Below are 27,910 nucleotides of genomic sequence, written 5' to 3'. Positions count from 1 at the left end.
CCATGTATCAGGGGGCTTTGGGGAGAAAAAGGAAAAATAAAATCTTAAAAGAAAAATGAATTTAATACTGTGGCTAAACAAATAAACCAAAATTTCTTAACGTCTTGAAATTTGCTCCAGCTCCTTCACTGTTTAGAGTTGTGATTCGCTCATAGTAAACTGTCAGAGTGGACTTCATGAACCTTGTATTAGACATTGTGAAAAGAGCTACAATTGCCATTAAGCTGTGTGAATTAAAATATCGTAGATGGTTTAAAAATACTGTGAAGATTTGGTGAGTCAGGTCTGCCACGTTGAGCTTACAGGTGGCGGCTGAGACTGGGTTACAGTGTCATTCCTAGTCCGCAGGCAGACATCTGGCAGGTAAATGAGGAAAGATTCTCTATTTCAAGTGGCCTAAGGCATTCTTTAAACCAGTATATCATATCTGGTTATGTAGTCAGCATCTGCTTTAGAGCAGAAAATCCTCTCTCAGGACTCCTGAATAAACAGCAGACATCTTTGAAGGGACTCTCAGGAGATTTCAAGTGCTCTGTATTCGTTAGTTCAGTCTCCAGATGTCTCGAGAAGTTTCTCATTCTGGAATTACTTCTTTTCTTTCTTCTTGCTACATAGAACCTGAGTCAATATAGCTAGCTCTTAAAACAAATTGCTTACTATCCATTTTATGTATATTATTGAATTTTAATCCTCATCGTAACTTGTGAGGTGAAGTGTTAATATATCCACTATAGGGAGAAAAGAAATCAAGAGTTAGTTAAGAAATTCCCCCAAACAGCTGGTAAATGCTAAACACAGAACTTGACTTTTTCCTTTTGATTCCGAGGTTCATATTGGTACCTTCAGGTGGGGGTTCCCTCAGCCAGTTTCCCCTACAGGTACCCTGAACCAGCTGTAAGTCCACTGAGGTCTCTAGAGCTCCAGGAAGTGATGGATTAGACCAGGTTCATAGTGGCAGGTACAGGACATAAAGAAGTTTCTGGAAACGAATTTTTTTGTCATGTCTTTACATAGAGTTTTTGATTTATGTGACCTGTTGGCATACACTTGTTATTCTAGTAGAGTTAATTATTCAAAGAGATTCCAGTGGTTTATCTTACTCTCCCTTTCTCTAACTTGTTCATTATGAAGTCACTGGCTAGAATTAGAAAGTCTTTACCCAGAGAGATGATCTGGCCAGATTGCTTAGTCTTGAAACCCTAATTATGAGTATGTGATCCTGCTTTTGTGTGAATTTTGCTCAGAAGTAGTTACCACCCCTTTGTGTGTGTGTGTGTGTGTGTGTGTGTGTAGGTTGGATAATTAATCCTCAAGACTTCTTAACTGATAGATTACTGTTGTAGATCTACCCACAGGAAGTTAATACAATAAAGTCATTTTTTATTATTGTATACAAAATAATTATAGGCCAGTCTTGAGCGGAGGGGTTATTCTGCTTAATGTTTAATAACTTTTGATATCCCAAGTACCTTTAAAAATTAACATAGATGTATATATTTTTGCATCTGTGGAAGGCAAGCTGTATTTTGTCAGATTTACGTAGTTACGCTGTTTACATTATTTCTGCTAGATTATTTCAGTGTGTTCTGGAAGGATATCTATTTGGTTCAACCAATATTTGAGTGCCAATATTCTTCTGAATATTTTCCTAGAAATATAGAAATAAGTAAGATGTAACTCTTTCCCCTTAAGGAAAAAGCTTAGGTCAGAGCTTTCAGCCTAGGCACTATTGACATTTTGAGCCAGATAATTCTTGATTGGGTGTGAGGCCGTCCTGTGCATCGTAGGATATTTAGTAACATCCCTCGCCTCCACCTACCAATAGCACCACCCAAGTTGTGACAGTCAACTTTCCCAAGAACCTTGAGCCTCCACCTAAAAACAATTCATGGTGCTCAAAAAGCAAGGTGGGGGCCGGCCCGGTGACACAGCTGTTAAGTTCACACAGTCGGCTATGGCTGCCTGAGGTTCGCTGGTTTGGATCCTGGGTGCCGACATGGCTCTGCTTAACAAGCCATGCTGTGGCAGGCATCCCACATATAAAAGTAGAGGAAGATGGGCACAGATGTTAGCCCAGGGCCAGTCTTCCTCAGCAAAAAGAGGAGGATTGGCAGCAGATGTTAGCTCAGGGCTCAGGGCTAATCTTCCTCAAAAAAAAAAAAAAAGAAAAAGCAAGGTGGCTTGTGATCCATGTGGGTTAACAAGCTTTCCCTGGTGGATAATCACTGCATAGCTAAACATCACAGGCAAGACTAGTGCCAGGGTAAAGCAGCTCTTTACTAAAGATCTGCCATGCTTATAAAAGAAAGTGAGAGCATGTGGACATTTGAGAGTTTACCTTCATTGGTTAGGCCAGAATAGTTTAGTGTTAGGTGTACGCCCACATCATTCCCTCTTTAGAAAAATGCTATGCCTATAAAACACCTTTGAGCAAATCTGAAAAGGTACCTCCATTCCAGTTACTTAAAATTCTTACTGCTTAGGGTTGTATACCATGAGCACTTGCAGTAAGGTAGGAAGCCTGAATCCACATACTGTCTTTTGCATGTGTGTGTCTGTGTGATCACAGCTGTGTACTTCTCTTGGTTTATTTGAACAAGTTTGTTTAAAACACTTTGCTTACGTAATCACTCCGTGGTTAGCTTTCTTGGTAGAACTTAAATTCCAACACAACATCATGCCTCTCTTCCTCAAGGGAGGATAAAGATTGTAGTACATGTTCTATCTCTATTTTAGGGTTTATTTCTCTGTAGACATATCAGTAAGACATCCCTGCAGATCAGGATCGGATTAGCAATGCAAGATTCCAGATCATTCTTTCCCCAGGTTACATGGGAACAGTGTGCAAAGGCAGAATGGCAGCCCTGCACAGCTCTGTTAAACATCTGCTCGTTTTCAAAATTAAAATAATTTCCCATCACTCAAGGCAATGAAATGTAAATGGATTGATCTACCAGATTGACTTTGAGAACTCCTGGGTGTGATCTGGGGTGCATAACGATAGTGGTGGAACAGGATGTTGACTAATAAATCAGGGAAGTAGTGACTAGTACCACTTGTTTCCTTCTTTCTTCCACCCCTTTGGGACAAACTCACTTCTCTAGCAAGACAACTATTGTTGCTAGCCGAGAAGGCGTTGCAAACTCATATCCCGCTGCCACCACCACCCCGTGTGGTCTCATCCTTGAAATTTACAAGCCTCAGAATCTTCTCCACCTCCACTTCCATGTTCTCCCTCACTGCTCTTGTTCTGATTCTGGTGCTTTAGCTCATGCTCTGGTCTTGGCTGTGCACTTCTCCCTTTTCTCTACGCCCCAGGGCCAACTTCTATATTATGCATAGTAGGCACAGTGCCTTGGCTTATGATACTATGATACCTTTAGGAGCCCATGAAAATGTTTCAATCTTAATTTCTTTTGAAATCAGAAGAAAAAAATCAGCCATAACAATATATAATAATGAATCCAGCTTGAATTACAGTCATCTTTATATCAACTCAGCCCTAAAATGTAACTTTTAATATATTCTTAGTGAGGAAGGGACCCATGAAAGAGTCGTGCACCCATGCATCCCCCTCATGCACAGATGAGTTTCGGCTCTTGCTCTCTTTGAACTGCGGCAGTTACTCCCTGTGTCTTCAGACGTATATTACAAATTCAAGGTCATTCACACCTAACCCTATCCTGCCTTTCACCCCGCCTCTTCCCACACTCATCCAATGTCCATTCTCTGCTCCAGTCTTCGGTCTGCCTAGCGCACACTCCAGCCTCCAGCCTCCTCCAGGTCAAACCAGTCTGCTTTATCACTCAGCACCTTTTATTAGTGAGTGGGGCCACCTCATTTTTGTCTCCACCACTATATGTCCGTTGAAGTCAAGGATGTTCAGGTCACCCCACGACCCCCAGCCTTGAATGTGTTCGGTACTTGGGAAATGTTTATCTTACTATTAGGCATTAAGCCAGAGCTTTGCTGAAACTTAACCCAGGAATCAAACAGCTCTGAAACCTTGTCTGTTTGAAGTGGGAAGGACAAGTATTTGATAACTATCGGCATATGCTGTTTGGCTTAGCTGTTCAACAATCAGTTTCTGTCTCTTCTCCATAGTATTTTCAGGTGTATTTTTTTTACACTAGCCTTCACTTTAGGTGTTAGGTTACACTGAAATCTCTGAGAATCTGTTCCCTGCTGCTGAGGGCTTTTAGCTGCAGGAATTTTTTAAATGGTTGATTGGATGCCTTATTAAAGGAGTCTGGCTGCCTACACTGTTTGTGCAGTTCTAGGAGTCTAGTCGGATAATCTGATTTTTTTTTGACTCTGCTTGAATTACAGAATGATGCTCTGCTCAGGAATGTGTTAGCAAAGAGTCAGGAAATTAACATGGAAGCTGATTGAGCCACATAGATCATAAGCCACCTTGCTTTTTGTGCCCTTTTGTTTTTATTCTAAGAGGAGGCTGAGGTTTGTGAACAAGTTGAACTGTAGCTGATGTTTGGGAGTTGGTAAAGATAAGGGCTCGGGTGCTGCCCTTTCTGTTCTCCATATTAGGAAATGACTCTCCTCGTGCCACCATCAAAAGTCTCATAGGTATCTACATTGGAATTATTGTTCCACGCCTTTATCAATAATTACGTTTTCTACATTCTAGTTTATTATACTTGTTATTTTTCATGCCAGGCATTCCTTAATGCTTTCCATAAATATTTATTGAGTGCTTGTATGTGGGAGAGAGAGCTGACTGGTGAAGAGTAAGGAGGATCTTGGGCAAACAGTGAAGTAATAACTCTCATCTTGTTTGCATTTACATAAAAAAGGGACTAGGAATGCTTGTTCCACACACTTGAAATGTTTAGACATTATCCTCTTCTACTGTAACAGATAAAGCTTAGATGAACACTTACAGGTGGTCCCATCAGCTGCATCCTCATAGTGGTAGCCCCCCACATTCTTCTACCATTGTCGCTTTGAAATTGCCTTCATGTAGGTCATATGTGGGCCCCCAAACACCAGTTTGGTTCTATCCTCACTTAGAGATAAAGAAGCTAAGACTCAGTTGTTGTGTCATTAACACTGGCATTAGAAGTAAGCAGAAGAGTAATTTTTACTTCTTGGTCTTCTATTGTTTCTGCAACAATATATTTTTGTAGCCAAGAAAAGAGAGAGAGAGTCTTCATTTTTACCTCCCCTTCAGAATTATTTTCTCCTAGTATTGTAGTTCCTAATAGTCTTCCTTCTGATAGGAAAGGCAATTTGAAAAATTCTTATTGTGAGTCTTAGGGCTGTAGAGAGGGAAAGCTTCTTTGAGAAGTGCCTTGGGGCCTTATTTAAGAAGGATAATCTATCCGTGCTTATCAAGCAAATAGCCTGAAACTTGAACCTGGAGTGTTCTTCAGTGTTGTAACGCTGGAAGAGGAGACATAATCTTGGCTTACACTAAAATTGATACGTTAACAGAATACAGTTTGAACAGTGAACAGGAATGCTGTTTGAAAGTTAGTGTAGATTTCTCACATCAACTTAATACTCTCTCTGAATTTCTATTATGTTTGCAAAGCAGTTTTCACCTTTACCGGAAGTGCTAGTTATAAAAACACGATTGTGTGAGTGTTTAATGCAGGCCAAGAAAGGTAGATAATTAAATATTATGGAACTTTGAACAGATATAATGTAAATAATCCTTTCTGCTTATCAAAAACAAAGTACCTCTTGTTCTCTTCCTGAAATAGTTCGTAAATATTCTAAAAATAGAGAAGTGAAGTTCTAAGACCATGAATTCTTTGATGCCACTTGACTTATAGATATTTGAACTCTTCTCCCATATAATGTACTTATTTATACTTTTTCTTATTCCAACAGAATCTAGGTGGCTTTTCACTATATACATAAATGTGGACATGTGTATGTATGAAGAGATAAGAACAGATGTAAATGGTAAATATCTGCCTCTGTCTCAATTACTTTTCATGGAGTAAATTCTTTTATTCCCTCTTTTCCCCCTTCCCATTCACCTGATCTCCTCTAATATGACTAGCTTTAAAGACTTTTCAGAAACTTTTTCATAAAGTTTGTTAATTATCATTCTTCGCTTATGATCTTCCTCATACTGTTGACTGGAAGCCATCTATTAATGGCGAGGACTGGTTGGTACCATTTTATAAAACACAAGTTCATGGGCCCATGCTAAAACATACAGGTGCCTTAAATTTGGCACTGATAATGACATGCCAACTGACTCTCAGAGTGTTCTGAACTGTCTGCCTCAGGCTGGTAGGAAGTCAGAGGGCAATGACTTCCTGGGGAGAGTTTATTAGGGTTCTGAGGTTGATGTGTGCGTCCCTCATCCCCCTGAGAGCTGCTCTGAGATTTTAATATGCACTGAAGGACAGTATTATATCTTCACTTACCTGGAAAAAGAGCATCTTTGTAAGGCTTTTCAACCTTGCTAGTATTTTTGTACCATTTTGGTACTAGAAATTATAAAGATATGAAAGGATATAGACATTCTGGAATGTACCAGGCCTTGATATGGGTGCTGACTCCCTCACTGAGTCCAAGACTAGGAATCCCGTTAACCACCTCTCCCCATTCTAGTCCTAATTGTCTCTCCCCCTACATTGATTTCACAGTGGCCTGAGGCCTGAGACCAGGTAGAGGCTGTTAGGGAAATAGGAATGAATTTCTGGGCTGACAAAGGGCAGACAAATACACCCTTTTTTCCCCCTTGTCCAAGTAGTATGGACTCTTGGACAGAAGTGTGTTCTAATTAAATGATAAACTGGCTCCATTTACAAACCCATTACCTCTTCTGGAAGCTTGTTTTCCATTTTTTTTCCCCACTTGCAGCTTGTTCAAAGACTTCTTGTTCTCTAACGATCCCTTAGTGCTCTATTTCTTCTCTGCTATACATTCTGAATGGGCCAACGCTGCAGTGGGTAAATGAGAAGAAATAAAGAGAAAAAAGTAAGAACTAAAAACCTTTTAAATTTGCACTTATTTATACCCTAGGAATATTAGCAAAAGCCTTACACTCTAGAAAATCTATTGTAGTGCTATGGCTAAAGTGCTGTTGATAAAAGTCTATTTTAGAGCTGTGTCATTAGTATATAGTGCTGAATGACATTGCATATCTTTTATGACATTGCATAAAAGATACGTGCATCTGCCTAGTGATGAGTAGGGTACCACAAATATCCTGGCAAAATGCAAAGCCTCATGTTCCGAAGAGAAACGACCCAGCGAACGGTCATAATGAGTTAGCTTGCAAATTACATGGGGATAATATTTTCCAAGGCAAACAAAATAAGTTTTATCTAGAACTCATTCCTCTTCCACTTGCTTGGCTCTGTCTATGTGCTAAACCCAGGTGATGTTGAGGCTGTAACTCTGGGATTTGTTTCGTGCCACATGGGTGAAGTCTGGTATGATCTCAATGTGTGGTATCAAGTGACGGAGTGCTTGACCCAACATTCCGGAACTCCGCGCGTCCCCATTTGTCACCCCACCTTCTTTTGTGCACACCAGAGGGCTGGGCCAAGCCTATGTGTGGCAAGAACCCTCATTGCTTGTGTTACATGGATTTCAACAAGCGCATACTGCTTAGTGGACTGTGATCTTAGTAGCATGAGTATTTGCTAATGTAATTTGCATGTCCTTGGCTGGGAGAAGTGTAATTAGAATAAGATTTTATATGCACACAGCCACATGTAAAATGTGAGCCAGAAGGATGGCCTATTTAATAGTATTAGACTGTTTTCAGATTTCAAATATTTCCTTTTAAAAACATATCGAGTGAAAACAAAATACATTTCATTAAAAAAATGAAGCCTGTGTATTTAAATAGGTTGTCATTTACGGAGGTATAAAGAGAAAGGAAAAGTAGTTAAGTCCACAAAATCAGTCAGATTTAAAGATCACAACAATTGATTGCCATCTCCTTAAAAGCTTCAGTGCCTGTGTTTGGAGCATCATCTAATTTCCCGCTGATCTAATCCTTCGCTTCCAGTCCTAGGAGATAAAACCAAGAGAGTATTGATCATATACCATAGCTGAGCCATTTTCTTATCTGATCCCTACTTCATATAATATATTAAATATCAAATATTTATCAGGTTTCTGGATATAAATGTGCTGGTCTATGCCAATTAAACTAGATAACATCCTCACTTTCCAAGAATTGATAAAAAAGACCATGAGACCACGATATGCATGCCATAAGATTAATAAAAGACAAACGGGCCACTTGTTGACGTGAACTTAATTTATTATTGTGTTGTAAATTTTGTACTGGCTTATGTCTGGCATGTTTAGGGCAGCACTGTTCAATGGAAATAAAATGTAAGCCACGTATGTAGTTAAAAGTTTTCCTGGAGACATATTAAAAAAGAGTAAAAAGAAACAGTTGGAATTAATTTATTTAACACAATTATTATTTCAGCATATAAAATTATTATGGGGTATTTTGCAACATATTTTTCATACTAAGTCATCAAAATCTCAATTGGGACGCTGAATTTTCATTGGAAAAATTTCATAGAGTTCATAAAATTTACAGTCAAAAAGCAGATTTGCTTACCCAAGTTGTTCTAAACATGCTTAAAAGTTTCTCAGTAGTAGGATTGAGTAATTGAAATTTACATTAATTACAGTTAAATCAAATGAAATATTCAGCTCCTCAGTTGAACTAGCTACTGCTCACCTTTCCCAGACAGTCCAGGTTCAGGGTACTCAACAGTATAGTCATTTTCTGGAGAACTACGTAAGGGAGCAGAGTTTTCAAGAATGCAGGAACCGAAAGAGCAAAGGCTTTTGAGGGTGCAGAGTAGTAAGGCCCATAAGCTAACAATAGAAAAGGGAGTAGAAAAATAAATTTTCAGGGAGACCATTGCTTCAGAAGCTGTGTGAGGCTGAAATCCAGCTTCCGAGGAGCTAAGTGCCCAGCTGTGAGGATTTCACACAAAATTTTATTTGAACACAAGGTCCTACTGCTTACAAACTTTTGAAAACTGTTAACCTCATCTAACTTCTCACACATTTCAGCGACCTCTTCTGAAACTGTAATGGACGGGTATCCATTTAAGTGGCCCCTTGATGAGGGGCACACCATCTGATGATGTTCCTTCAACACCACTCTCCATCACTGTTGGTCATATTTATAGGCTCTTCCTTGTGATTTTTCCTTCAGTTGTTTTCTTCCACCCTTATTTTTTCCTGTTTTCTTAAAAGTACCCTGATAAAATTTTGTTTTCCTCCAAGGTAGCCTTTCTTTAACGTTTTAGTGTTTAGCTAAAAATGTGAATACATCATTCTAGATGGGATTTGACACAGCAAGATTTCTCATGATCATCTGGGGCCCTGTATTTGTAAAGCATAAGAGTGCATTAGCTTTTCATTTTCTTTCATTTTCATTGCTTAAAGCTTTTGGGACTTTTTCTTATGGAGCTGCTACCCAGCTATGCCTTTCCTGTCCTTGACTACTTCAAAGAATTATTTCAGGCAAAATACACGTGCTTGTATGTACTTAAAAAATTCAATTAGAAAAAGTTTCTACCTTCTGAAATAATTTTGAGCCCTGATTCTATCACTTAGTATTTTAGTTATTCCTATCAAATATATGCCTGTATTAGTTCTCTTGCTGCAATGATGCTGCAGAGCTACAACCCACCCCAAAATTCAATTAAAATAATAACTTATTATAGCTCTTAGGCCTATGGGGTCAGCTGATCTTGGCTGAGCGTGGCCAGATTTAAAAGAAAGCAGTAAAACTTCAGAAATTGAACATCTATAGAATATCTCTTGTATCTACAATGGAGAGGAGTAATAGAATTTGATTTTTCTGTGTTGCATTATGTGCTACATGCTAATCGGCCCTAGCTGTCAGAACAGTGGAAATCATACTGGAAAACTGTACATTTGTTGCCATCAAATTTCTTTAAAATGACTGCCATTCAGACCAACATTTCTGAGGAGCCCAATTTCCAACTCCTCCAGCTTGTTAGCAACATGACTTAAATGCAGTAACTCTAGAATGAGATTTCAGCAAAGCACTGCCATTTGAGAGTTGGTCTAATTGATCTCTCCCAGTAAACTGTGTGTGTGCATATTACTACCACTTGCACCACCAGTACATACTATACAGATAGCCACATAGTAGGTATGTATACTGGGATATACATATGCAGGTATATGCTCACTGTTGAAAAATTAGAACATACAGCTTAAGTAAAGTAATGGTTGGTGAAAATGCATTAACAGTTGGGATGTTGGGGGTTTTGGACCCCTACTTTGCAGATTCAGGTGACTGCTTCTGATTTAAGGAAAGAACTAATTTAGGAGAAACTTTTGCATTTGAATGTTAGGGGCAGAAAGCTACCAAAAGTTAGTAGATATTGACATTTAGTGATTTAAATTTAAGGAATGCAAATTAAACATTTATTTTATTTTATTTTTTGCTGAGGAAGATTTGCTCTGAGCTAACATCTGTTGCCAGTCTTCCCTGTTTTATTTATTTATTTTTTTGTATGTGAGCCTCCACCACAACATGGCCACCAACAGAGGCATGGTGTAGGTCTGCGCCCGGGAACCAAACCCAGGCTGCTGAAGTGGAGCAGGCCAAACCTAACCACTAGGCCATTGGGGCTGGCGCAGATTAAACATTTAAACTCAATTTGCACCCCCTTTTACTTGCTCTAAAATTAATTTTTTTTTAAGCCAGTAACAAAGAACTGCAAAATACTACTACCATAGGGGGAAAAAAGTTATTTGAAAATAATATTCAAGATTTAAAAATAAGAAAGCTTGAGAACTAGTAGCAGGAATGCCAGCTGGCTTAATATGAAAAAAGCACACATGGACAATGGAGTAAACAGCCACCTAGGCAAGTTTTGAGCCCTTCTGATTATCTAAGTAGATGTGGAAGTAACTTATCTTGTTTCTTTTAAGAGTCAAATGAGGTAATGAAGGGAACGGCCTAAGTAGATGCTTTGATTTTTGCCTTAGTTCTTTTCCTATCTCCATGTTCACAAGGTCAAGGCTGATAAGATAATAGCAATATTGAGAGAGTCAAATAGTATAAAGATCATGATACTGTATATTTTTGTATATTAGCTATATGACACGTCAGTAAAACTTATGATTAAAGACAAAATTAAAGAGATAAACTATTTCTTCCTCAAAATGATGTTGAAAAGAATTTGACTGTTACCAATGCAAGAGCACATTAGACACAATTACGCGTGGTACAGTATATATATATTTATATGCATGCAGTTAAAATATAGAACATTCACTGTTTAGAAACTAAACGGGCATTAATTGGATAGGAGACTATTTTTTAGGCAAATAGTGTGTTTGCCATACATGAGGCTCTGTTTTTTAAAATTCTGGTTTTATGTCTGTTCTAGGCAGTGGACATCCCTCTTTCTTGGGCCTGCCTAATCTTCATGCTTTAGACGTCGTAATAAATTTCGTGGGTGTTGAATAACAAAGCTTTCTATTGTAAGAACTACTTGATTTCCTACTGGGCACCAGCAGCAAGAATTATTTACCAGCCTGGTTATGAGATGGAAGGACTTTTGGGTCCACTTTAGAATATCTGTCCTTTGAGTACAAACAAAAGCTTGCTATTGTCAATGGCAAAATTAAAACAATTTAGCAATGAGTTTGATGTCCTTTATTCGAGGGATAACAATCTAGGGATTGGGGGAGTCCAGGGCCTCACAATCAGTGGAGCTCTGTTCCTGAGGGGTTTGGGGCAAGAAGGAGTTGTATACAGCGGTAGAAGAGGTGACATGGGAACAGGGCGTGGTTGGCTAAGAGGTCAGAGATTTCCTTATGAGGCCAAGGAGGTCCTGTTTTCCAGGATCAGGTAAACTAGCTAAAACTGAATTGGTGGAGTCTGACTGGTGTATGTCAAGTTTCCTTGACAGCTGTCAAGGTTTCCGTTCAGTGCAGGTTGACTAAGAGTTAGATTTGTGATGTGGGCTGCACCACTGGGGCGGCCTCCATTTTGTGGGTCAGTATCCGAATTAACTTTATCAACAAAGGCCATGTATTTATCCAGGAGCAATAACTTGTAATTTGAAGCCAGGTCAACAGTGCCCCCAAAAGAGTGTCAAATTTCAAGCAGTGAAATACGTGGATTAGTTTTCTCAAAGGAGTTTTTTCTCTCTTTGCTCACTTTTGTGGGAAATTTTTAGCCTGAAACTCGAGCTCTGAAATAATTGTACGGCAAAGAGTGGATGGGAGGAATGTGGCCGCCTCTCCACACAGGTAAACTGAAGCCGTGTACAGTTTCAGGAACCACATTTCATTTTTCTGTATGCTTTAATTAGCTTCTCCATTCTGTCTCACCACAAATATATGCAGGCACACACGGGGCAAAACCTTCGAAAATTGCAATTTTCCGTTTTAATTTGAGAGTCGGCCTGGTCACATTGATGAAAGCCTTGATGGAGTAGGTCCAACTCCCATCTCTGCTTCTTCGTAATTCTGTGGCCTTGGACAAGTCCTTATGAGAACCTTTTCCTTCTGCTTAGAGTTGGGGTGAATGATTTTCCCGATTCTTCCAGTTTTGTGATTCTAATTTTAGTTTCACTTTTCCTCTGCTAGAGATAAAATGGGCAATTGCAGATGTTCTGGTTCTGTTTATGATTTTTTGGGGGGGGGCATTTAAAGGAAAACCTCACAGATAGTCTTTTCCTTTGGAGAATGAAAATTTGCTTATGTTAAGCATTAAGCGATATATTTAATTCCCCTTTAAAAGGAGTTCACTCTCAAATCTCTACGTTATGATTTTGGAGAACAGTTAATTACATTCAAAATGGAAAATTTGAATGTTTTAAAAGTAAAGGCATTTTTGTGGGACATAATTGAATTATGCCCAAGTTAAGGGAAAACTGTATTTACGTGAGGAAACCGCGGATGTGATAGAAATAGTATCACTGTGTGCTTTTAAAAAGATACTTACTATACAAGAATCTGACCCTGAGGAAATTGGGAACTGATTAAATAGTACCAACTACTCCACTATGTGAAACCAGCTATTCAGACCAGTGAGAAGTCCGTTTCAATGCAGAAACCAGATGGTTTTCATTAGCCACAAACCTTCAAATTACATAAATCCACGGATGCAGCTAAGCTATGGATCTGTGCCCTCGCCTTGCCAAGCAGGACTTTTCAGCCAGTAAAACAGAGAGTCCCTTGTTCCTTTCCCCTTTAGCTGGGGCTCTGTGGGGAGGAATCCTGCCAAGCCTGCTCTATAAGGAATTTTGATCTCCTTGATGATAATAGAGAGAAACTTTTTGGGGAGAGGGAACACCCAGTTTGAAAGACAGCAGGAGAGCTTGTTAGGAAGTTCTAGAAGCCAGTTTTGCACTTGTAAACTGGATTGATTCTAGGTGGAGGGCTCCAGGTTCACCTCCAAAGATTGGCCCAGATTAGGTATATATTTTTCTATTTGTTTACTTTAACTTCTCCTTAAGCCCTTTTAAAGCCGTTTGCTAGCAAACTTGCTTTGGAAAGTCCATTTTCACTTTTACTTTGTATGCTAAGACCCTGAAATATTTTTCTGGCAGCAAAGGATCATTTCTAAAGGATTTGCAGCATGTTTAGGTGTCTGTAGCTCAGAGCGCTCTGTAAATAGCCTCTAGCTTTTGAGACAGTGTGTGGATGCTCCATTGTTTCAGCCAGTTGTTTTGTTCATTGTCACTGAACACTGTTTTCCCATGGGAAAACATCTCTGATCTTATGATGTCAGTGGAAAGTCATTCCATTTACAAGAATTATCTTCATCTTTAGTCTCGCAGAAATGCACAGACCATGAATGGCCAGCGATACCAGGCTTCCAATCTTTTAGGTGTTGTCTTGGATTTCTGCAAAGTAACCTTAAGTTATCTTAGATCATGTTAAGATGAAAACAAAATCAAAATGTAATAGTTATTTAAGTGGTTATATTTCCCATCTACTAAAGCTTTTGTGTTTTCTATTAAAAAGAGAAATATTTATAAAAAGTTAGGGCTAATGATCTTTAGGATGACTTGGGCAGAGTATGCATTTTCGCTGGCAGCAAATAACTTACTCTAGGACCCAAAGATTCCAGTTTTAAGAGGGTCCATGTTAGCAGGTCCTGAAAATAAGCCATTTCTTTGACGCTTCATTCAGAAGAAGGGATTTGAGTAAACCTGTGGTGCCCTTGGAAGATTAAGTATTATCTCCTGTGTGGCCACCTTGGCTGGTAATGGTTTCCTTCTGGCTGAATGTCAGTGGGCTGCTGCTAGCAACCACGTTTTGTTTCTTAAATGGGTTATTTGATGCAGGTAAGGATCCTGTAGGTTGTTTGTCTTGTTTTAATTAACTGAGCCAGGATATGTTACTTAAAATGTGAAATTATTTACAGGTGGGCTTCAGTAAGACTAGAAAAGCTTCTTGTTCAGTTTGTGTCTCCCAGCCCTTTGCTCCAATCTTTGTGTACACACCTGGTGTTGGTTTGGGAAAGAATTTTACCGAGATGTGGTTTTGTGATCTAAGTATTTATTTGTGAAGGGCCTCAGATGTATACATACAGCCAATTTTACAATTTCTAGTATAATAATTTGCCCTAATTATTAAGGAGTCAAAGTTTGAACTATTATACAATCTCCACTCTAAGAAAATGGGGCCTGTTATTGACTGTGACTCTCTATACTTATTTTTTAGAGTTAATATTGGATCTCATCTGGTGGAAAATCCAAAAGGAACTGAAGCATGTGCATTCTCATATTAACTCCTATTAAGAGATCATTAGGCAATTAAACATGTTTTCCAGTAATATGATAGACCATAATCATTCATTTAAAGAGATCTGAGGGCCGGCCCAGTGGTGCAGTGGTTAAGTTCACATGTTCCACTTTGGTAGCCTGGGGGGTCACTGGTTTGGATCCCCGGTGTGGACCTATGTACTGCTTGGCAAGTGGCAAGCATCCCACATATAAAGTGGAGGAAGATGGGCATGGATGTTACTTCAGGGCCAGTCTTCCTCAGCAAAAAGAGGAGGATGGGCAACAGCTATTAGCTCAGGGCTAATCTTCCTCAAAATAATTAATTAATTAATTAAAGAGATGTGAGAAAGATCCACCACCATGTGGTAGTTGGATATACAAACATACAAACAGATGGCATCAAAATAACTGTAAAGTCAAGAAAAGGGAAGGATGACAAAGTGAAGAGTAGAAGAAATAAAAAGAAATTAAGAAGTCAAGATAGGAAAAAATGAAGAAGCATTTAGAGTAGGGTGACCTACCCTAGGTGATCCTAAATGGTAGGTGATCCAAAAAAGGCAGGGTGATCAGTAGGGTGACCAGTTTCTCAGCTTGCCAGGGACTTTCCCAGTTTTAGCACTAAAGGGCTCACATCCTGGAAAGCCCTCAGTCCCAGGCCAACTGGGATGATTGGTCATCCTGCTGTCAGGGCAAAGACTTGGCCTGATTTACTGCTTTGTCCCCAAAATGACATCAGTGCCCAGCATGTGTTATATACTCAAACTTTGGAATGAAGAAAGAAATGTTAGCTGCTGCCATTTATTATTGTTGTTGTTATCTTGGAGTTGCCTCTCTGCAGCTAAGGGTTGAAAGAGTGAGAACACCAAGACTTTTTAAAGTAGGTAAATGGGAATCAATGGCCCCATTTTTAGGAATGTCCTATGCTGTGGAATAGAAGGATTGTGAGTTAGTAGTTAGAGAAGTAACGAGAGCCAGGATAGTTCATTGCGACAGAAGACAGATGCCAAGGGAAAAGACTTGCAAGGAAGATTCTGCATGGCAAAGTTGAAGAGGGACACAGATAGTGAAGAAAAAGCATATGTAGTTTCTCAGGAGGTTATGTGGAACCTTTGAGAAAGCAGTTTGAATCAAGTGGTGGGAATGGAAACCAGATTACAGGGGACTTAAGAAGCAGGGGAGAAGGTGGTTATCAGTGAGTGTTTATTAATTCACCAGCTGGGGCCAGTACTGGTTGGGTTTGCGTGCTCTGCTTCAGCTGCCTGGGGTTCGCAGGTTAGGATCCCAGGTGCAGACTTAGCATCGCTCATCAAGCCACACTGTGGCGGCACCCCACATAAAATAGAGGAAAAATGGCACAGATGTTAGCTCAGTGACAATCTTCCTCAAGCAAAAAGAGGGAGATTGGCAACATAGATGTTAGTTAAGGGCTCATCTTCCTCACCAAAAAAAAAAAAAAAAAAAAATAGAATTCCCCCCACCCTCAAGATAAATAAATAAATCACTGGCTGATTTAATTGATTTAATTTGTTGCCAGAAATGGGAAGAGGATAGTTCCTCTAGAGCAGGGATAGGCAAACCGTGGCTCACTGGCCAAATCTGGCTTACTGCCCGTTTTGTAAATAAAATTTTATTGTAAAACAGCCACATCCATTTTGCATGTTGTCTGAGGCTGCTTTTGCATTACAGCAGAGCTGAGTAGTCACAACAGAGACTGTTTGGCTCATAAAACCTCAAATATTCATCTGGTCCTTGACAGCAAAAATTTGCTGACCCCCTGCTCTAGAGGATAATACAATGGAGGGCAGTATTTTTTATGTATTTACTTTTCTCAGTTGAGGAGATCAAAGGCTATTTGTGGCTGTATTATGGAGCTGGAGAAAAGGAGGAGCGTATTAGGTATCTGTTGCTGTGTAACAGTTTACCCCAAACTTAATGGTTTAAAACAGCAGACATTTATTATCTCAGATTCTGTTGGTCAAGAATTTGGGAGTGTCTTCTGGGTGGTTTTGGCTCTAGGTCTCTGAGGGCTTCCAAGGATGTTTCCAGGCTCCTTCACCATGCAGTTGACAGGAAACCTGGTTCCTCAGGATCGGGGCCTCTCCATAAGGCTGCTTTAGCATCCCCACAACATGGCAGCTGACCTCGCCCACAGGGAGTGATCCCAGAGAGCAAGGACAAAGCCGTGGTGCTATTTATGACTTTGCCTTTGAAGTTACCTATCCTTTTGGCTATATTACAAGCCCTGATACATTATGGGATGGCGCTGACAGTGACAAGAGTGTGAATCCCAGGAGGCTGGGATCCCTGGGGGCCTTCTTAGAGGCTCTCTACCACTGGGAGAGAAATTGGCATTTAAGTGTTCCTTAGGGGAGGATATGGAATAAAGGGTATTTGTATTGACAAGGAAATAGACACTGTAAGGAACAGAGGTACAGAGATCATAACTCTGTTCTGTTAGGGGTAAAGTGCCAGGATTCTGCTAAGACTGGAAATCTCTAGGACAAGAGTGAGTTTGAGCAGAATGAAGTACCGTAGGGAATACAATGGTGATTCCATTACTGGGTTGTAAATTCCTTGAAGGCATGGCCCATATTTTATAAATAAGTAAATTTATATATTTATGTAATAAATATATTTCATATCCTCCATCGCATCTAATATAGGGCCTTATCTGTGGGTATCAGATTATTATTTGACTTCCTTGCAGTGTTATTATCTTACTACTTATTTCAATAAAATTGACAAAATTTGTATTCTGATTTTTAGGATCCAGGCATTGAATTTCCTCTTGCTTGCTCAGGAGAGCTGTGAAACTTATGTTTATAGAGCACTCCCCTCAGGTTGCTTCTTTGCATCCATTGGAGAATGAGCCCCTCAGTCTCTGGCTTGGAAGTTGTAGGAGGTGGCAAGGGACCCAAACTGGGGAGTTGAGGGGTCCCAGCTGTTCCTGCTGACCATCTGATGCTGTGGCCTCAGCTGCTGTTTGTTACATCTGGCAGTGTAGACGTAGAATTTTGTTAATTAAATATACCTTACAAAGTCAAACTAGAAATGTAGGAAATGTTACTCGAGACAGGGTTTTAGAGATTTTGCCAGGAGCTTTTGCATCCAGTTCTGTGATAGGTCTCAGCTGGCTTCAGTGCAAAATTTTTTGTTTTTTGGTGAGGAACATTGCCGCTGAGCTAACATCTGTGCCAGTCTTCCTCTATTTTGTATGTGGGATGCCACCACAGCATGGCTTGATGAGTGGTGTGTAGGTCGTGCCTATGATCTGAACCAGTGAACTCTGGGCTGCTCATTCAGAGTGCATGAACTAAACTACTACGCCACTGGGCCAGCCTCAAGATTTTTTTTTAGTTTTTAAAGGACATAAATCCACTGTTGTGGTTGGACAAAATATATATGAATATGACTAGAATGGACAGATGTTTGATCTATTTTTTATGTTTCCGTGGGAAGAAGTGTCAGGAAGCTATTTCTTTAACTCAACTGTCTCAGTGCAATTTTAGTGTTTGTTGTTTTTTCGGCTGTGAACACTTTTTAGAAATGATACAAGTTATTATAGAATCACCCAGTTCTCGACTGCGTGAATAGCTTCTGTTGGAAATGAACTTTTGGCATCGATATCACAGATTTCCTCAGCAGCTGGGATTTAACAAGGGAGGAATTATTTTGCTTAATGTGTCTTTTGATTCCTTGGTTTCCAATCACAGTTTTACTCCTCTGGATTTATTTTTCATCTCTTGATGATTTTTTGTTTTCCTTTTTTGAGATAAAAGAACCTGTTTCAGTGAGGTAGTGTACGTATTTCAGAACTTCCATTTTCCCTTTTAAAAATATTGATGTGAAGGTAATACCTGTGCACAGAAGGGTTTGGAAATACAGAAGGGCACCTTGTCAAAGTTATTTTCATGGAATGGTGTATTGCCTGCGGTGGGAATAGCTAAGACCTATGGAGAGCTTCTTACATGGCACGGACTCTGCTCGGCTCTGAGTGAGTCCTTGTTGCCTCCTGGCAGTGTGGTTGGGGAGACGGGACACCAGCACCCTTACCATACTCTTCAGAGCTGAGAGATACTGGAGAATGTTCTGGCAAAAACTGGTGGAACAGACAACATATTTCAGTCACATTTGTGCCTGGTAAATTCTTCAGTAATTTTTCTGTTCAAAAAATCGTAATGCAGTCACTTGCTAACTAATGCACACTAGCATCGTGCCCTCAGCCCTAGGAGGTGACACACAACATCACTCCCAGACCTGGTCATCATGCAGGAACTTGGCGTTGTCCTTTGTGTGAGTCAGATGGAGTTATTATGAGAATGTGGTTTCCTCCAGAGCGATTATATTTATTTTAGAAAAGCATCTTATTTTATTTTCAGAACCTTTCAGCAGGCACTACAAAATCTGCCATGGGGAAATGTATAAGCTTTGCAATGAATAAGTTCTTCTCAATATTACTAATTTCTTCGTTTCAGTGTGAAAAAACATACTGTGTTATGGGTGGTTGGAGACGTATGTGGCATACATAATATTTAACTCAAAGGAATGCTGAAGGCAGGGCTAATTCATAATTGAGAATTAGCAGGAATACAACTATTTTGGGTTTTGCTCTGTGCCATGTTCCTCTTTACAGCCTTTCCCCCAATCTCTGCCTCAGCGCTATGGATTTCTATAACTAACCGAAACTTCTTTTTTTAGGTGCCCACGGATGGCAATGCTGGCCTGCTTGCAGAACCCCAGATCGCCATGTTCTGTGGCAAACTGAACATGCACATGAATGTGCAGAATGGGAAGTGGGAGTCAGATCCATCAGGGACCAAGACCTGCATTGGCACCAAGGAGGGCATCCTGCAGTACTGCCAAGAAGTAAGTCCCCTCTGGTGGCCGGTGGTTCCTGTTGGATCACACGCATTTATTTATTTTTTTTAATTTAACTGCTTATTCATTTCCATTTTATCTCTTGCAGTGAAAATCTTGGTCCCTAATGCTTCACCATACCATTAATATATTTGCTTGCTTTACCCTACAATGTTTTTTAAAATTATGATGTCTTATTCCAACCGTCAATAAACCAACTGGGTTAAGTTGAAGGAATCTTGGCGCTTCTTTTTATCTTTAGATTATATCTCACCATGGCTGTATGGTCAAGGTATTGTGTTTGAAAGTGACTACAATTAATTTTTTCTATTTATGTTACCAGTTTGATATAGATTAGTTCATTTATTTGTATTCAATTTTAGCTTTTCTCTCCTTATTAATTTTAGTTTTTGAAAATGTAAAACATTTAAATTGTTAAAACATTGAACCTTTGTAAAAAGTTGCACTCAGAAATCTCACTTGTCACCCGTCTTCTCTTGATAAACATTTCCATTGTTCTTTATTTATCCTTCTTGCAAAAGAGAAGGTATTTGTCCATGGGTATCCGTGGGAGTTTGGTTCCAGGACCCCCATGCTCAAGTCCTTTATATGAAATGGTCTAATGTTTGCATATAACCTATGCACCTCCTCTTTTATACTTTAAATCATCTCTAGATTACTTATAATACCTAATACAATGTAAATGCTATGTAAATAGTTGTTATCCTGTATCGTTAGGGAATAATGACAAGAAAAAGTAGTCTGCACATGTTCATTACAGACACAACCATCTAGACCTTTCCATCCAGAGTTGGTTGACTCTGTACATGCAGAACTCATGGATGCAGAGGGACACCTGTTATTTTTTCTTTTTTTTTTTTTCTGAGAAAGATTAGCCCTAAGCTAACATCTGTTGCCAGTCTTCCTCATTTTTTACTTGAGGAAGATTAGCCCTGAGCTAATGTCCATGCTGGTCTTTCTCTGCTGTATATGTGGGTCGCCGCCACAGCATGGCTGATGAGTGGTGTAGGTCCACGCCTGGAATCTGAATGGGTGAACCTGGGCTGCCAAATTGGAGCGTGCTGAACTTAGCCCATAGGCCACCAGGGCTGGCCTGCTTTTCTTCTTTTTCTTATAAAAAGTGTGTAGCTTACAGTAAGCACTGTTCTGCACTTTGCTTTTTTAAATTTTATATTCTGGAAATCATGCCCTCACCATTTATAGAGATTGTCATCCTTTGTGCATTTTTTCCTTGTTTCTTTTTTTTTTATATTTTCATAAAAATGTTATTATTTCATAGATTATTTCTTCCTTATTAATTCAGTTTAAAATAACTGGGTCCAAGACATTTTATCCACACTTCTAGGCAGTGATCTATTCCAGGATATGTGGCTGTTTGTGTTTTAAAAATGTTTAAAGCAATTAGTCTTATGCCTGTTGGTAAAGTGAAAATTCCTCACTCTGTATAAAAGACAGATAACCTGGCATCATTTTCTTTGTTGTAATCTTTTATGTACTAGAAAATTTCCTTTAACCTTTTTGAATCCAAAATTCGCATTTAATGAATTATATATTATATAAAACATATACATACACACATATGTATGATATTTTTTTGGGTAGCACTCTAAGAAAGGACAATCTCTAAATATCGGCTTTTGTGTTTTGAGGAGCAAAAAGGCAACCACATTATCATGATATATTTTTATCTCGCAGGAGTATGAACCACGTTGTGAAAAAATTCTTCATATTTAAGTAGAATTCACTAGTATTTGTCTGTGATATTTTTATTTAAAAACACTTATTAAATAGGATTGATAATAAACTTACTTTTGCCCAGCTATGACATTTCTAAAAGATGCATTTTGGAAATAATATTCACATCGTACTAAACAGCTCTTCTAGTACAATTCTGCAGATATGTTATGAGTTCAGTAAAATTGAACTCTGCCTACTTATAGGTTTTTGATACCTGGATTTCACTTTTCTGGATATGCATGCGGATTACGCATTCTGAATATTAAACAAAATATTTTTTGGAAAAGGCCAGAACTCCTAGTTCATTAATGATATTGACCATGTCCTCCTTCCCTGTCAAGCGGCTATTGTGATATGTGTATCATAGTTTGCATCTAAGTTTTTCCTCCCTTAGTTTCACTTATGAATAAGCAGATGTTTTTGCATTTGTATGATGACCTTATAAAAAATTCCTTTTCTCGACCCTGAGAACAACCCTTATTCCCACTCCACTTAGAGATCCCACTAATTTCTGAGTGGCTTCACCTCCTGTTTTAGTCTGTTTTTGTCCTGGAGCTGAGCCACAGAGTGGTTCTTCCAGGTCCCAGACTTTGCCAGATTGTTGGTGGCCATGAGGTGGGAGGGGAAGAGAGTAAACCCCTAGCAATTCTGGTATTATTTGTCTGTCTCAGCTCGCCATCCACAGAAGTCTTATAGATAATGCATACAGGCCAGAGTCTTACATGGGTTAGAAAAACACTGGACTGGAGAAGTCAGAAAAGCCCAGACCATCAGGCCTTGTGAGCCCTTTTAATAAATTTGGTCATTATTCTATAACAACAGGAAGTCATTGAAAGTGTTTGTTTTTTTTTTTTTTAAAGAAAGACAATGACTGTAGATTTGCATTTCATAAAGTCCCCCTCTTGCTTTGTCACTTTGACCTCATATCTACCTTCTGGGTTCCCTGGGGACCTACTCTGCTGGAGCCTCTACTCCTGTCTGTCCGGCACACTAGCCACATATGGGTATTGAGCACTTGCAGTGTGGCTAGTCCAAATTAATGTGTGCTGTAAGATAAGTACCATATTTCAAGGATTTACATGAAAAAAGAATGTAAAATATCACGTTAATAATTTTTATATTGATTTCATATTGAAATAATATTTTGTATATACTGTTTTAAACATCATGTATATGTTACTAATGTGAGTATGTATGTCATTAAAATGAATTTCACCTATTTCTTTTTACTTTTTAATGTGGCTACTATGGAATTTAAAATTACATAGGTATTATATTTCCATTGAACAGTGTTGCTCTCTCCCTCTGCTCCATGCCACGCGTGACTCTGGCCTATAAGGGTGTTAGATCCCATGATGTGGCAAGTGGGAGAAGGAAGCAGAAGTGAGGAGGGCCCCCAGACCTTCCACCGGAATTTTACTGGTGGTTGGGAGTCAGGGAAGAAGTCTTGTTTGGGACTCTCTTAGTACATCTTTTGTTAAAAATATTTTAGTGCTCACAGCACAACCGAAAGGACCTGCAACTAGAATATACAACTATGTACTGGGGGGCTTTGGGGAGAAGAAGAAGAAGAAGAAAAAATTTAGTGCAAGATGATTACATGAACACCTTCCTAGAGCCCAGTGGTTCTTTCTTCCTTCCTCAAACATATATCTTGGGTGCTAAGGATGCAGTGATGAGAAGACAGGACCTATTGTTAAAGGTCAATCTAAGGGGAGAGAAAGGTGTCAGGGCAAGGGAAAATCCCCTTTCTTCCCTTCTTGTGTTCTTATGGCTGGACTAATAATAACATTGACGCAAGACCAGATTAACAAGAGAAAACCCCAGTTTAATGCGTACTTCTTGGAGATCTTCAAGAAATGATGCTCAGAGAGTGAACAAAGCAGTCAGTATATTTATCTTTTGCACAAAGAAACAATATATTCGTGAGGAATGGCAGGACAAGGAAACTTAGATTTGAGGTATATAAATAGGAATTTAAGCAGAGTTTAGACTTGAGGTGGTAAATTAGCAAGGTTTGTTGCTGTGGCTTCTCGGCCCTGAATTCCTAGCTCTGGTGGTTGGGATGCAGGAGAGCACCTTTCACATGAGAGATTTATTTCCTGCTTTCAGGAGGAACAGAAACAGGAGGCTCAGAATGCCCTTTCTGCTTCTCAAGTAACTTTACTTCAAAATAATCAGTATGCTATTGTGGGATAGTTTGGGGTAGCCTACCCTAGGCCCCAACAAAGGCTTATAAAATAACTTTAGCAACATAAAAACTGATGCTGGTGATGATGGTGCATGGCGATGCTGCTGCTGCTGCTGCTGCTGCTGCTAATGCCAGCTTACTTTTATTGAACATTAACAAAGTGCCAACTACCTTGACAAAACATTCTTCTAATTTGGCAAATAAAAGGTCATTGTTCATCTTTGGGATAGCAGTTTCAATGGAATAGGAGTCAAATTGCAGTAGGTTACAGGAAGAAGAACATGAAAGGATGGTGAAGACATCTGTGGACTTTTTGAGCAAAGACCTAGAGGCAGAGAGCTTGAGGGCAATTCAAGGAAAAGAGAAAGGCTTTGTTTTTTGTTGTGTGTTTGTTTTTTAAAGGGAAGGAACTCAAGCTAAACTGTGGGAAGGGTAGGTGTCCGTCATTAGAAAACTAGGCTCTGGTATCTGTCAGAACTAGGGAGAAATGTGATCCAAGGCATAAGTGAAGGAGAGGAAAAGATGGGAAATAGTAGTAGGGGTTGGTTAATTAGGCAGTTTCTCTTGCCAGGTGACAGAAACCCACTAAACAACTTACACATGGAGAATATTTTCTCCCACAAGTAGGAAGGATCTTGGGGTGCGAGTAACTTACAGCATTTTAATAAAGGCATCCAGAACTGGACCCTCAGATATTGGAACTGAGACTCAATGCTTCCTGGAATTTCTCTGCTGTGGTCTTAGCCATTCGCCTATCTGTTCACCTCATTTTCTTCTGCTAAGATGGGCTTCCTCTAGGAGACCAGGGAAGATGGCAGCCAGAAGCTATGGCAGTATGTCATCCCAGCTTCATCCTGCCAGTGTGCATTATAATTTCAAGGAGGGATTCTGGCTGGCTGTGCTTTTGATCACATATCTACCTTTGGACTGTCACCATATCCACAAGGACTCTGTACTGGGGCTGGCTGGCCTTGGCCATGAGGGTGTGTGGCCTGTTTGACAGCTAACCAGAGCCGTGTGGTCTGGGGAGAGGGACCCTAGCCAGAAAAGGGATGAAGAGTGGCATGGGGTGACATAGGATAGTGACCACAGCTCAACACAATGGACTTAGAAACACTCAGTGGATTAGAAATTTTTATAGTTCGGAGAGTGGGTAGCTGAGGGAATTTATAGAGCTTCGTGACTCTAAACCAGCTTTTGGAAAGGTATGGGGAGCAGAGTGATGTTCACGCAGAACTTATGTGTTTGACATTTTCTATTGAATGGTGCATCTTGAACTATCTAGAACATTCCTTATTGATATTTTAGGGTCTTCTTGCCTTTTCTCACTTTGTAGGTATTCTGGTATTTTTCTTTTATAATTATAAATAATGAGTACTTTTTATTTGTAGAACTGAATTTTATGTGTGTGTTGTTGGAAAATGTCTATTTTGCTTTATTTTTTTTTAACTCCATGTTTTTAATTTAGACAGTATTGATTAATTTCCTGCTAGGAAAGCCAAGGAAAATAATATTCACAATTTTTCCACCTCCCCTTCTCACAGATTTTATAAGTTATATAAATATATTTTCAACATTGTTATATTACGGTCTATTCTGTTGCCAGAATTCTCATAGTTGTAGGTTCTGTCTTTAACTGGATTCATCGTTTACAGCCAATCCTTTCACTAAAGCATCTCTATTCCTATAAGTATTATTTATTTAGATTCTACCTTTTTTTTTTGGATGGCTCTCATCTTAGTTATTTCCACAAGTTTTCTTCTTATTGAACGATGGCTTCAGTGTAGCATTCCAGGTTGACAAGCATATTTTTTCAGTGCCATGAAGATATTTATCCGCTATATTCTGTGATCTATCATTGTGCTAAGTCCTTTTTAAAAAATTGATATAGAAATTATTACTGTTAGTTACCATGTACAGTGCTTCTCATTTACCGATTATTTTTCTCCCAATAGTGATGAATAATTTTTTTCTTTATGTGCTCACTCACTGCGTCTTGTAACCAAAACACAGATGTTTTAGAGAGGCTGGCTGAGTCAGAGAGGCAGCTGTTAGCAGCCTGTGGTCCTGGGACAGAAGGAAGCCGGCTAAACTCATGACTGTGACCTCATTTTGACCTTTTGCTAACCAGTGTAACACACTTGTTAAATTTGTTTTTCCAAAAGATTGCCTCGTATTATAGCTGCACATTGTATCTGTTGGTGCTTAACTTAATATGTGTCAAATGTTATTATTTTGATGGTAATTTATCTAGTCCCTGTCTTTTGTAATGTCATGTTCCTCTCAATTTGTATTCCTTGTTATTGGTTGTTTTGTTGTTATTATTATGAATATTGTCATTCTTTTGCCGTGTGATTTCTTCTGTCCTATCCTTGGTCAAGGGCAAGGTTAGAGAGAAAAAGTAAAAATTGAGTCTTTTATCTTTGTTCCTGGTTTAAGCCCTTATAAAGTTTGATTTGAAACATAGGCTGAAACTTACGGTTTAACTTGAGTATTTGTATAATCTGCATTTTATCCCAAATCATCCAAATTCTTGGTGCCCATAAATTCCCTTCTCTTCCGCAATCATATTAGTTATGCTTCTGCCTAGTCATCATTCAAATACTTGTCTTTCTTTGCATTTTTCTTTTTTTTATTAACACAGCACCATTTGAGGATTTCCTTTCATTCTTCATCAAATATGTTTTGAGGACTGCTGTGGACTGAATGCTTGTGTCCTCCCCAAATTCCTGTGTTGAAGCCCTAAACCCCGACGTGATGGTATTTGGAGGTGGGGCTTTTGAGAGGTAATTAAGGTTAGATGAGGTCATGAGGGTGGGGCCCTCGTGATGGGATTAGTGCCCTTATGAGAAGAGACACCGGAGAGCTTACAGAGAGTTCATTCTTTCAAAGAGGCCATGTGAGGACACAGGGAGAAGGTGGTCATCTGCAAGCCAGGAAGAGAGCTCTCACCAGAACCTGATCATGCTGACATCCTGATCTTGGACTTACAGCCTCCAGGATTGTGAGAAGACAAATTTCTGTTGTTTAAGCCTCCCAGTCTATGGTAATTTGTTATTGCAGTCTGAGCTAAGACTAAGTCTTGCTAGAGTAGGATTTACTGTGGCTCCTGCGGGCAGAAGGATTACAGGCCCAAGGTGTCGCTAAGAATTCTCGTTTCTCAGGATCACGCCTTACAACACATTTTATCCAGCGCTTAGCTCTGACCCAGAGTACGCTAGTAGTCATTTTAGTAACTGCTTGTGGATGGCTTGTTGGCATGGGGATTAGAGCAGTATAGGCAGGGTTTCTGCATTCTTCTCTGCACTGAGAGAGCATACCCTCGAATGGAGCTTGTGGTTTTCTTTTGCAGAGACTGTTTCTTCTCACTGATAGAATTCTAGAGAGATTTTTAGGCAAGAGTTGGGGTAATGTTGGCCCATAGTCCAGATTTGGCCTCAGTTTATTTTTACCTAGTTAAGATGTGAATGCCATGATACACACTGAGCGGTAGAGGGACAAACATATAGCACGACTTTAGATATACTAAATGATCACTAAGTACACTTCCTGAAAACGTTAAGCAAATCAAATCCCTACATTGTTCTTTCCGTGTTCCATTGTTGCTGTTGATGCGTTATGCCTTCCGGTAGTTACCCTCCCTCGGAATCTTGGTTGGACCTGAGACTTGCTTTAACCAGTAGAGTAGAATGGAAGTGACGCTGGTCTAGTTCTGCGTCTAAGCCTCAAGAAGGCCTTTTGTGCTCTGGGAAGGCAGCTGCTGTGTAGGAAGTCAGACAAACCTGAGGCTCCCAGGCTCTGAGAAAACCCGAGCAGTCCTGTGGAGAAGCCCAAGTGGAAGAGAATGGAGGCTGTCACTCAATAGTCATACCTGAGCTTCCGGCCAAGCTGCCAGCACCAGCTGCCAGCCCTGTATGCACAGCCAGGTTGGAGTCTTCCTTGCAGTACTCTGGTTGACACCACCATGTGAAGAATTGCCCAGTCGACTCACGGAATTGTGAGAAATTCTAATCATTATGTGGTAGCTAGCCTCCAAGCCAGCCCTGGTGGTCTAGTTGTTAAGATTCAGCATTCTCACCGCTATGGCCTGGGTTCACATCCCAGTCAGGGAACTACACCACCCACCTGTCGGTTGTCATACTGTGGCAGCTGCATGTTACAGTGATACCGTAAGCTATGCCACCAGTATTTACCAACAGGGTCACCCATGGTGGACAGGTTTCAGCGGAGCTTCTAAACTAAGACACACTAGGAAGAAGGACCTGGCCACACAATTCCGAAAAATTCGCTGTGAAAACCCAAGAATAGCAGCGGAGCATCGTCTGATATAGTGCCAGAAGGTGAGAGGATGGTG

General features: G+C 39.7%; 1 protein-coding gene and 1 long non-coding RNA gene across 8 annotated transcripts in view; one reads left to right on the top strand and one right to left on the bottom strand.

The window, feature by feature from the left end:
* APP (amyloid beta precursor protein) overlaps window positions 1-27,910 on the top strand; it is a 254,045-nt gene that overhangs the window by 39,601 nt on the left and 186,534 nt on the right. For 6 of the 7 annotated variants that reach the window (XM_008514152.2, XM_008514150.2, XM_008514149.2 and 3 more), the window contains exon 2: window positions 19,449-19,616. In XM_008514152.2, coding sequence (XP_008512374.1) covers window positions 19,449-19,616 — 168 coding nt within the window. Of the gene's footprint in view, window positions 1-19,448; window positions 19,638-27,910 lie in introns of all 7 variants that reach the window. The other variant, XM_070597246.1, reaches the window with a different exon arrangement.
* LOC139079813 (uncharacterized) lies at window positions 45-27,538 on the bottom strand. The gene is made up of 3 exons (XR_011533748.1): window positions 27,428-27,538; window positions 6,798-6,920; window positions 45-728 (listed from the first exon to the last, which is right to left on the bottom strand). It is a non-coding gene; the product is annotated as an uncharacterized lncRNA (long non-coding RNA).

The sequence above is a fragment of the Equus przewalskii genome, chromosome 27 (assembly GCF_037783145.1).
Source record: "Equus przewalskii isolate Varuska chromosome 27, EquPr2, whole genome shotgun sequence".
NCBI classification, from domain to species: domain Eukaryota; kingdom Metazoa; phylum Chordata; class Mammalia; order Perissodactyla; family Equidae; genus Equus; species Equus przewalskii.
The sequence above is the reverse complement of the archived record's forward strand: the minus strand, read 5'-3'. Positions and strand labels throughout refer to the sequence as shown.